Source organism: Gossypium hirsutum, chromosome D13 (assembly GCF_007990345.1).
Source record: "Gossypium hirsutum isolate 1008001.06 chromosome D13, Gossypium_hirsutum_v2.1, whole genome shotgun sequence".
Lineage (NCBI taxonomy): Eukaryota > Viridiplantae > Streptophyta > Magnoliopsida > Malvales > Malvaceae > Gossypium > Gossypium hirsutum.
Genome location: NC_053449.1, coordinates 59,917,266 through 59,929,278, shown reverse-complemented (window position 1 = coordinate 59,929,278; position 12,013 = coordinate 59,917,266). Strand labels below are relative to the sequence as shown.

General features: G+C 37.7%; 1 protein-coding gene across 2 annotated transcripts; it reads left to right on the top strand.

The window, feature by feature from the left end:
- The first annotated feature begins 3,683 nt into the window (after positions 1 to 3,683).
- Positions 3,684 to 5,348, top strand: LOC121225178 (copper transporter 5.1). Of its 2 annotated transcripts, XM_041109360.1 has the most exons (2): positions 3,684 to 3,829; positions 4,787 to 5,348. In XM_041109360.1, the coding sequence occupies exons 1-2, from the start codon at positions 3,827 to 3,829 to the stop codon at positions 5,171 to 5,173; spliced, it is 390 nt and encodes a 129-aa protein (XP_040965294.1). In that variant the 5' UTR covers positions 3,684 to 3,826; the 3' UTR covers positions 5,174 to 5,348. The 2 variants fall into 2 exon arrangements, with proteins under 2 accessions (XP_040965294.1, XP_040965293.1); XM_041109359.1 differs by lacking the exon at positions 3,684 to 3,829 and having other exon boundaries at positions 4,581 to 5,348.
- The last annotated feature ends 6,665 nt before the right edge of the window (positions 5,349 to 12,013 follow it).

The following is a 12,013-nucleotide window of genomic DNA, read 5'->3' as shown; positions in this document are numbered from 1 at the left end:
TTGGAAAAATATATGGAGATTGGCATCGGAGTTGTTTGGACCTTAAGGTTGGGTTTGGATGGGCGATTGGGTACAGTGCGGTGCGTTTAGCTTACTCTTTCTCTCACGCTACAGTGTCGCTACAGTATCTAATCTCACCGCCACCGTTGTTTTTACACTAACCGCAGGTAAACGCACTGTCCATTTTAACCACCCTAAGAATGTCACCTCACAAAGGCCAACCTTTGCAATTTGTTCATGTGCTACTTGTTTATATTTTCTTCTTTTAAAAATAAAAACAAAATAAGGGCCCAAACAGGAAAAACAACCTAAAGCTCCACCTATATGTATCAAAACTTAATTTTTGAGTGGTTAACCAGTCTAATCAAATATTTTTTTAATTAATATTAATAATTTAATTTAATTTTAATTTTATAATAAGTACAAATAATTATTATGTAAATTTGAAGTTACCCCAAATTTCAGGTTATATATGTCGAATTTTATTTTAATTGGTTAATTAGGTCTTTTTTTTAAGATTTAGGGAAATAGATCGATTTTGAAGAGTGTGTGTAAAAATCGCGTTCAATTAGGCATGCTTTCTGTACAGTTGGCAGAAAAACTCATCCAACTGGACGAGCTTTCTGTACAGTTGGCAGAAAAGTTTGCCCAGCTAGGTGTGTTTTCTTTGGAATTTTCAGAAAACACTTCTAGCTGGACGTACTTTCTCGACATGTCAGTAAAAAGCACGCCCAGCTGGACTCGCTTTCACACTCTCTCTTCAAATCGACTTATTTCTCTAAATCTTGAAAAAAAAACCTATTTGACCAATTAAAAAATGGCATATATTACCTATTTAACCCAAATTTCAAATTAAAATCATTAGTAAATATTTAAATTTTAGCAATTTAAGACATTTAAAATAAGTTTTTGCATAATTATTATTCGAAATTTTTTTTATTTTAACCTCTTTAAAATCTGTAAAGTTATATGTTAATTCAAGATAAAAGTTACATTTTAATCTTTAAAATGGTAAATTTATATTTTAATCTTTCACAAAAATTTATAAATTTATTTTAAAGTTCTACAATATTTCTGATTTCATCCTAATTAAAAAAACTGTGGCTATTGGGTAATTCATACAAGTTTAGGAATGCATGCATAGGCACTATAATAGCTATTTGGGTACCTTTTTGGAGTCCTTAAATATATGCAATTCTTAACGAGTTCTAAGTAAACCCGGTTTAATTAAGTAAAGTCTTAAAATAAAAAGATAATTTATTTAAATTTTAAAAATATTTTTAATAATAAATAATTAACAAATGTAGTAATTAATGGTTAATAGTTAATAATTAATAGTTTTTGTAATAGCAGTTAATAATGTAATAATTAATAATAATAGTTAACAAATATAGTAATTAATAGTTAATAAATATATATATGTAAGCAATAATTGATTCATGACATTAAATATGAATTGCTAGTGTCTGTAACTATTTAATAAAAATATTTGATTGCAGTCAGTATGGCTGTATGAATCATGATTGTTTGATTACGGTCAATATACTTAATGGTCAGATAGAGGGGAGTCTAGCACGAATCGTCAAAGAACTATTAACAAGGGATTGACATGTGAAGGCAAAGTTTACTCCACGTGCAACGAATATGGCTGTTGATTCTATGGTAGCATTAGGAAGAAATGTTCCTATTGGTTTGAGAATTTATGATGTTCCTCACAAGATGATCGAAATGGGGATTCTACAAGACAGTGTTGATGTCATATATAATTCTTGTGATGGCTAAATGTATTTAGCTTCCTAATCTACCAAAAAAATTATGGTAATTTGAATTTTAATAAAAAGAATTTGTTAATTTGAAAATATGGGTTAAATTGAAATTAATTAAAACTTTTAGCACATAAAAGTTAATGTTTTTGTTAACCTTATTCCCTTAAAAACTTTTAGCATATATGGTGGCAGCGACACTAACATTTGACCGGCGGTCACACGTTGACCTCCCCCCAACCTTTTACTCTTTTTTTTTTCTTCTCATTTTTTCCACTTTTCTTTCCTTCTCCTCCCCTTAAGACCACCAAGGGCTCCCCCTATAAGGGAGGCTTTTTTCGAGTTGGTGAGAACTCATGTCGAGTCATTGATGACTTGGTTATTCAAGTTCGAGCCAACTTATTATTTGTCTACATTTGATTTAGAGTATTCAACTTTTTATGAGATTTAGTTCAAGAGAAATAATATTGTCAGTGTCAGATCCAATACATCAATTCATATGCTACATTTAGTGGATAAACACCTAATTATGTAGCTTACGATTTTTCTTTCACTCTAGTATTCGTATCATGTTTTTTTTTTTATGTTTTTTCTTGAGGCTTAATTCCAATTACTAGTCCTTCAGGCCCTTTTTCCTTTGATTTAACAATTTACAAAGGAATGAAATTCCTCTTCCAACAGAAAAAGGAAACGTAAAGTTTTAGAATGTTTTCTTCCCATCATCTTACTTATCAAGATCTAAATCTTTTTCTTGCCTGCATTTATTGTGTAGGTGTCAAATCGTGACATAAGACTTTTAATTATTGTTGAGTGTTTTAGTGTGTATATCTTTTAAAGGGGATTAAATTCTTTATTTATATCATATGATTTTTGTTTTTGGAGATGACGTTTTAGGTAGATCCTTATGTATGTTAACGCGTATTCTATTTTAGGACTAACACGTATTCTCTAGGTGGAGATTCGCCTGCATGATAGTCGAACCCATCTTGTGTCAGTTTACGAGAGGATACGAACTCATCACATGCGAACTCCTATATGTGAACTATGTAGGCTATGGATTGATCCTAATCGGGTAACCGGATAGCAGGTTGGTGATGGCGAACACCATAACAATTATAATTTCACAATTTTATAATAAAATTAAATGTCATTATACTTTTATTAGATAATATAAGGTATATCCTTGATTTAATTTTACAAAAGTTTATGTATTATAGAATATTATTTAAAATTTTGTAACGAGATGATACAAAATCGAAAAAAATTATTGAACTATTAGATTGGAATAAAAAACCATTCATCCCGTTTCATTGCCATCCATTTTGCAAACCCAATATTTTTTTCCCTATGAAGCATAAATCTGAATAAAAAGAATTGCTAAATCAAAATTAATCCCGACCCACCCAGTGTTGGAGCATGTCTTAAAGCAAACGTATGAAGCTTTGCTTTTGCCTTGTAATAAATCCAAAGAGGCGACAAGGTTGTATGCTGTACAAAGTACAACTTGCTCTATTTCTTTTGTACTGCACACCATGTTTGTTTTTTACTGTGAAGAGACAAAGTAGATTATGATATGATTTACCATTTTGCATAGGCGATCCAAAATTCTGTAATAACAAAATGAAAATTAAAAGGAAAAGAAAAAGAAAAATGGCACATTAAATTCTTATTAAGGATGAATGTTGATAAGATTTGTTTGAAAATAATGATTTTGATCTGATAACATCAACGTCCCTTCCCTTAGTCTTTTTATTGGTGAAGACCAAGAGTGTACGTCAAAAAGGGTTGGCGGCTAATCCAAGTCTTCGCTTCAATTAATCATGGGATCAATCCTTTCTCTTTCAGCTAATCTTATGTTTACCCCCAATTATTAAGTATTCTTTTATTTCGAGGGTGAGATTTTGTGATTTTTGAGATTCTAAATTTGAGTTGCCAGCTGTTTTTCCTGCATTTTATATAAATTTGAGTAAGTTATTGTAGAGATTGGTAGAGAGAAAACATTGTAAACGATTGAATGGAGTGGTGTAAACAGAAGGGGAGGGACTGGCCTTGGCTCTCAAAAAATGGTAAAATTACTTTATAACACCTTCAAATTTTTAAAAATTCCAAGTTAGTGTAATAGTAAATCTACATTTTGCCCTCCCAAAATTTATGATTAATTTTTGGTCTCTGTAAAGCAATTTTTTTTTTACTTCAATCTTGATTGAATGAAACGTACGAGAAGGAAGAGAGAGATTGAAACAGGCCCTATAAAATTGACCGAGAAGAAGATTAAGCAAATTAACCATGAAAAAAGTACGTACTTGCGAGAGCTTTGTATTTTAGGTTGGAAGAATGAGCGTTACAAAATTAACCATGTAATGAATGAGATTTTTAGTTACAAATATATTAGTAGTGTAATAAAAATAGTTTAAGTTGATAATAATGGTGAATAGTGTGATAAAAATTCACCATGTTTAAAAAAAATGTTATAGGAAAATATTAACATTTTTCTTGTGAAAAATTAAAATTACAAAGTAATTAAACTAGATCAACAAAGTAAGATAATCAAACAATCTTAAACCGAGGCTTCTAGTGCGAACTGACTTAGCCAAACTATCTGCACTTGAGTTCTCTTCTCTAGGCAAATGTTGAATCTTCCACTACTTAAAAATATTCAGGACTTTAAGAATTCTCTTGATTAGGGTAGAATTAGAATTAGGGTAGAATTAATTTTCTGTACGTCAATATAAGATACATGTCACGCACTAAATGTCATTGTTTGATTATTTTATGAGTCATATCATTTTAAAGTATTACATTGTACTGCACAAATTAAAAATATAGTATAGTACAGTCTTGTTCCAAGTTCAAAGTTAGGACCTTTTTCAATTCTTTCCACCTACATAAATTCTTCAACTTTTATCTTTTATTCCTTCTGTTTTAAAATCTGGGAAAGTGAAAATTTTCTTTTTGATTTAACTGCAATTTTCTACGATCAAAAGCCAAAAATGATGCATATGACGTTTTACTGGAGCCGACAGGTGACTCTGTTGTTCACCTCCTGGCGAACCGATTCATGGCCGAGTTACGCGTTGACTCTCCTAGCATGTGTTTTGGCTTCTGCTTTTTACCAGTACTTGGAGTACGTAAGGTATCGCGTCAGGCGTGGCAGGAAGCCGAGGGAGGGGACGGCTGAAGAGCCTTTCTTGTTGCGGTCGAAGGGAGCTGGGATGGTGGGGAAGATCGCCGGAGGGGTGCTATTCGGGTTGAGCTCGGCTCTGGGGTATTTGCTGATGCTGGCAGTTATGTCGTTTAACGGCGGCGTGTTTTTGGCCGTTATTTTGGGGTTAACGGTTGGGTATTTGGTTTTCAGGGGCGAAGACGATGATCAAACTGCTGGTCTTAATAGCACTTGTGCCTGTGCTTAAAATAAAAGAAAATGGAAGCTTCTTTATTTTTTATTTTTAATTTGGTGATTGTACGTAGAATTGTTTCAAATTGTGTTAAAAATTTTCTGTTTGGTTGGAGGGAAAATGTTTTCACTGGATTTATGCTGATTGATTCTATAAGTTTGATCAGGAAATGAAGCAGAGTTAATGCCTATATTTACTTTTTTTTCTTTCTAATATTATTTTTCAACTTGAAACTTTATTTAAAAGATATTAAATCTATTATAAATGTAGATACAGATATGGATTCATCTACTTCAGTACCCAATTAAGTATTTATGTTCGACATTACCGAAGTATGAAAAACAAATCTAATAAACAACAGTTTTCCATTAAAAACAACAAATATGGTCCTTGTTCTAGTGTCATGGGTTGCGCGTCGGTGCCCGCAACCATGACAAACTGGTGCGATCCATCGTGTTCGAGGGAGGTCATTTAGCCCAACCAAACTGGCCCAACCAAACTGGCCCGGTGATTTGAGAGATTAAAAGCCCATCTCAAGAGCCTGATAGAAATGGGAAGTGTTCTAGAAGATATAATTATGGAATCTTAGAGTTCTATTTGTATATAGCTGGTTACATAAGCTTAGAGTTCTAATTGTATTCAGCTTTTAATTATAGCTATTGATATACTGTGAGGCTCAACTATAAATAGAGACCTCTTTGCTCATTGTATATTCACGGAGTTATTAATAAGAATTTTGAGAGTATTCACTCAAACTTTTCTCTCAAGTGTTCCTGCTTTTGTTCATCTTTCAAGGCTCGTTCTTACTTCGTTCTTCTGCTGTTCTTCGTGAAAATCTTAAGGGAATTCTATTGAATCCTTTATTGTTGCGAGTGAAGTTGACTTGGGCGTTTTTGCTGCTGAATCTTTTTTTTGTTACAAGTTAGGCTGACTTAGGCGTTTGAAGCAGAGAAACTGCCTAAGGCCGCACGGATTGCGTGGGAAAACTCTAAGTCCGTGACAGTTGGTATCAGAGCCAAGGTTCGAAACCACCGTTGAAAGATGTCAAAAGAAGTTGAGGTAATGGAGACCCGTGGGAGGGCTAGGAAAGCCAGTCGCTCAAGGGACATATTGTCAGCTTTAGAGGATCGCGTCGTCACTCTCGAGAGTTCAATGGGGGATATCAAGGAGAGGGTTGAAGATGTTGATGATAGGCTCCATGATGGACTGCAGTCCATGCAGGAACAGCTTAAAGAGTATGTGACGGATAATATGAAACAGTTGACTGGTAGAGATGATGCCATTGAGGCTATGGTGGTGGCCTTGAAGGGAGAGATTGCGGAGCTCAAGGGTGAACTCACAATCTACAAGGTTGCCTTGGGCAATGGTGGGTTAGCGGCTGCCGCACCCAAGCCCAATATTGATGTTCCCAAGCCCAAAGAGTTTAAGGGAACAAGGTCCGCAAGAGATGTGGACAACTTTTTGTGGGGAATCGAGCAATACTTCTGTGCCAAAGGCATCACGGAGGATGTCACTAAGGTAACTACTGCTGCGATGTATTTATCTGACGTTGCTTTATTGTGGTGGCGTCGTAGGTCCACTGATGTGAGACGTGGTGGGTCTGAAATCGAAACATGGGAGGAGTTTCGATGTGAGTTCAAAGCACAGTTTTACCCAGAGTATGCATAGGATGAGGCTCGGGCTAGGTTGCGTCGGCTTGCGCAACAAGGCACTGTGAGGGAGTATGTACAGGAGTTTAGCGAGCTTATGCTCCAAATCTCAGATATGGGGGAGAAAGAGGCATTCTTTTCCTTTATGGACGGATTAAAACCGTGGGCGAAGCAAGAGTTGCAGCGCCGAGGAGTTCAAGAACTCACCAAGGCTATGTCAGCAGCAGAATCACTTGCTAAATTTGGTGGGAGGAAAGACAATTCCAATTCTTCTAAACCCAGATTAAAGGGTAATAGTGGGGGAGATAAAGAAAGGCCCACTAGGAACGGCGATGGTAAGAAACCTTGGGACAAGAGAAAGAGTGGGCCTATAAAGTGCTTCCACTGTGAGGGTCCACATATGATCAAGGACTGTCCAAAGAAGGCCGCTCTCAAGGCTATGGAAGCAAAGGGGGAGTCCGATGTGGAGGATAACAACCTTGGATCGATACTAGGGGGTGTCGAAGATAGAATGAGCCATGGTTTGATGTTTGTAGACATCATTGTGGCCGGCAGAAAATTGAATGCACTCGTTGACACAGGCGCTTCTGATTTATTCATGTCTGAGGAGGCTGCTTGTAAACTGGGCCTCAAGATAGATAATGAAGGGGGTCGGATCAAAACAGTGAACTCGGAAAGTATTCCAATCAAGGGGGTTGCAAAGGGAGTGGATCTTCAGCTCGGCGATTGGTCAGGGAAGGTATCCATTAAGGTAATACCACTTGATGACTATGATTTTGTGGTGGGACTAAGCTTCCTTGATCAGGTTAAAGCTCTTATAGCCCCTTCGAGCAATTACATGGTGATTTCAGATGCGAAACATCAATGCATGGTGAAAGTGACAAGGAAGAGAAGCTTTGAGGGAAAAACACTATCAGCAATTCAATTTGCTAAAGGTGTACGGAGAAATGAAGTCTCATATTTAGCCACCTTGAAGATCGAAGAGACCGCTGAGTTTGTTAGTGAGACCCCGAAAGAAGTGGGACAATTGCTACAATCATTTCGAGATGTAATGCCTGTTCAGTTGCCAAAAAGTTTGCCACCCAAGAGGGAGGTGGACCACAAAATCGAGTTAGTATCCAATGTGGTGCCGCCAGCAAGGGCCCCCTATCGTATGTCTCCGCCAGAATTAGAAGAGTTGCGGAAACAATTGAAGGAACTTTTGGATGCGGGATTCATTAGACCATCTAAATCCCCATATGGTGCGCCAGTGTTGTTCCAAAAGAAACACGATGGGTCCTTAAGAATGTGCATCGATTATCGAGCTCTAAACAAGATCACCGTGAAGAATAGGTATCCTATTCCTCTTATCGCAGATTTGTTCGACCAGCTTGGTAGTGCAAGATGGTTTACCAAGTTAGATTTGAGATCGGGGTATCATCAAGTTCGGATAGTCGAGGGGGACGAACCAAAAACAGCTTGTGTGACACGGTACAGTTCGTATGAGTTCCTTGTGATGCCTTTCGGACTCACGAATGCTCCAGCTACATTCTGCACCCTAATGAATAAGGTACTTCAACCCTTTCTTGATCGTTTTGTGGTTGTTTACCTTGACGATATTGTGGTCTATAGCAAGTCGCTTGAAGAGCACGTAAGACACTTGAGGGAGGTGTTCCAGACTTTGAGGGAAAATGAGCTGTTCGTCAAGGAGGAGAAATGCTCATTTGCCCAACAAGAGGTGTCATTCTTAGGCCACATTGTGGGAGGCGGTAAGATCCGAATGGATAAAAATAAGATTCGAGCCATTTCAGAGTGGGAGCCTCCAACCAAGGTAACAGAGTTGAGATCTTTCCTTGGATTGGCAAATTACTATCGCCGCTTTGTCAAAGGCTACTCCAAAATTACCACTCCCTTGACGGACATGTTGAAGAAGGGGAAGGTATGGGATTGGAGTCCAGAATGTGAGAAGGCCTTCAACCAATTGAAGCAAGAAATGACGAGGGAGCCCGTACTTGTCTTGCCAGATTTTACGAAGCCTTATGAGGTACGTACAGATGCATCAGATTATGCTATTGGGGGAGTACTGATGCAAGATGGACACCCAATTGCTTTCGAGAGTCGAAAGCTTAACGAGACGGAACGTAGATATACGGTCTAAGAGAAAGAGATGACTGCGGTAGTACACTGCTTGCGCACATGGAGACATTATTTATTGGGTTCCAGGTTCGTGGTCCTTACCGACAATGTTGCCAATAGTTACTTTCTAACCCAGAAAAAGTTGTCTCCCAAGCAGGCTCGTTGGCAGGTTTTACTAGCAGAGTTTGATTTCACAATGGAATATAAACCAGGAAGTGCCAACAATGTTGCTGATGCACTTAGTCGAAAGATGGAGTTTGCAGCAATCAGTCAACCTGATGGCTCTTTGTTGGAACGCATTCGAGAGGGATTATCCCATGATCCTACGGCCAAAAATTTGATTGAGCTTGCCAAGGAGGGAAAAACAAGAAGGTTTTGGCTTGATGGGGAGCTAGTATACACTCATGGACACCGCCTCTATGTGCCCCATTATGGGAAACTCCGTAAGGAAGTAATGAAGGAATGTCATGACTCGAAATGGGCAGGCCATCCAGGGATGCATCGCACTTTGGCCCTTTTGGAGGATCGCTATTATTGGCCTCACATGGGTGCTGATGTGGAAACCTATGTGAAAACTTGTCTAGTGTGCCAACAAGACAAGGTTGAGTTAAAGACTCCAGCCGGCTTGCTTCAACCCCTGCCAGTCCCAGAAAGGCCATGGGAGAGTTTATCCATGGATTTTATTATTGGTTTGCCTAAGTCTGACGGGTTTGCTAGTATTCTTGTTGTGGTGGACAGGTTTTCAAAGTATGCGACTTTTATTCCGGCGACCAAAGAGTGCCCTGCTGAGGAAGTAGCTCGGTTATTCCTTAGACACGTGGTGAAATATTGGGGAGTGCCACTATCTATTATCAGCGATCGAGATGGTCGATTTACTGGTCGGTTCTGGACGGAGTTGTTCAAGTTAATGGGCTCAGATTTGAACTTCTCCACGAGCATGCATCCACAAACCGATGGGCAAACTGAACGAGTAAATGCACTGTTGGAGACGTATCTTCGGCACTATGTGAGTGCCACACAAAGGGATTGGCCAAAGTTGCTGGATGTGGACCAATTTTCATATAACTTGCAGCAAAGTGGGACCACGAATCAAAGTCCATTTGAAATAGTGACGGGTCAACAGCCACTCACACCCAACGCTGTTGTGACCCATTACACAGGACCAAATCCAGCAGCCTATAGATTCACAAAAGATTGGCAAGAGAAGAATGACTTGGCTAGAGCTTGTTTACACAAGGCAAGTAAGCGTAGCAAGAAGTGGGCCGATCAAAACCGAAGGGATATACAATTTCAAGTAGGTGACTCAGTCTTTGCTAAACTACACTTGATTTTACGATATACTGGTTTGCACAAGGGTCTTGTGCGAAGGTATGAAGGGCCGTTTAAAGTTGTGAAGAGAGTGGGCAAGGTGGCCTACAAACTGGAGTTGCCACCAAAACTTAAAGTACACCCAGTCTTTCATGTAAGCATCCTTAAGCCGTTTCATGAGGATCAAGAAGATCCGAATCGAGGCAAGTCCGAACGAGCACCGATGGGGGTAAAAGTCTCGTATGATCGTGAAGTAGAAAACATTGAGGCAGATCGGGTAATTAGACGAAAGTACCACCGACCACAACATGAGTACTTAGTTCGATGGAAGGGACTTCCTGATAGTGAAGCAAGTTGGGAACCTGCTGAGGCATTGTGGCAGTTCCAAGGGAAGATTGACCAGTTCCATAAGGAGGATGCGACGAGGGCGTCGCTAGAATAAGTGGGGGAGAATGTCATGGGTTGCGCGTCGGTGCCCGCAACCATGACAAACTGGTGCGATCCATCGTGTTCGAGGGAGGTCATTTAGCCCAACCAAACTGGCCCAACCAAACTGGCCCGGTGATTTGAGAGATTAAAAGCCCATCTCAAGAGCCTGATAGAAATGGGAAGTGTTCTAGAAGATATAATTATGGAATCTTAGAGTTCTATTTGTATATAGCTGGTTACATAAGCTTAGAGTTCTAATTGTATTCAGCTTTTAATTATAGCTATTGATATACTGTGAGGCTCAACTATAAATAGAGACCTCTTTGCTCATTGTATATTCACGGAGTTATTAATAAGAATTTTGAGAGTATTCACTCAAACTTTTCTCTCAAGTGTTCCTGCTTTTGTTCATCTTTCAAGGCTCGTTCTTACTTCGTTCTTCTGCTGTTCTTCGTGAAAATCTTAAGGGAATTCTATTGAATCCTTTATTGTTGCGAGTGAAGTTGACTTGGGCGTTTTTGCTGCTGAATCTTTTCTTGTTACAAGTTAGGCTGACTTAGGCGTTTGAAGCAGAGAAACTGCCTAAGGCCGCACGGATTGCGTGGGAAAACTCTAAGTCCGTGACACTAGGACCCAGATTATATTTTACCTCCTCAACTTAAAAAATGAGTAAATAGTTAATGCATGTTAAATCAAAGAGCAAATTAGTCATTTTGTTAAAAATTTCATCCATTCATGTTCTTAAAAATTGATCCTTGTACGTTAGCATGAAGTACACGTGGCACGTCACATGTCACTGTCTAGTTATTCTGTCAAGTACACTGGTTTTTAATAGTACAAATAGATGAATTTTGTAACAGATGTGTTCAATTTGCTCTTTAATCTAATGTAATTTGCCCATTTTTTAAATAAAAGAGATAAAATACAATCCGACTTCTAATATAAGGTACTTATACCGATATCACTATACAATTGTATTTATTTGAACAATTAAGCTGCAGTCTTGCATATTAATTTTTAGGAATATGGTTATTAAAATATTAGCGGTTTTTAATTTTACATGTAAGCTTTTTTTTTAAATAAACATGATAATGTTTTACTCTTGGTTGTAGAATTTTTTCTAGCTCTCAGTCAAATAATTTTCTTATTAATATTATCAAATTAAAACGTGTCTATAGTTTTTGTACTTTTTAAAAATTAGGAATTTGGTCTATGTACTTATATTTTTAGGAATTTAGTATATTTACTTTTCAAATTTCTAAATTCAAGTCCGACGATTAACATTATTTTTTTTGTTAAATTTATTGTTATGATATTTTGAAATAAAAAAATACCATTTAGTAACCATGTGATT

What these genes read in the sequence shown, in the direction of transcription:
- LOC121225178 (XM_041109359.1), top strand. Translation starts at nt 4,754, where the DNA reads ATGATGCATATGACGTTTTACTGGAGCCGACAGGTGACTCTGTTGTTC.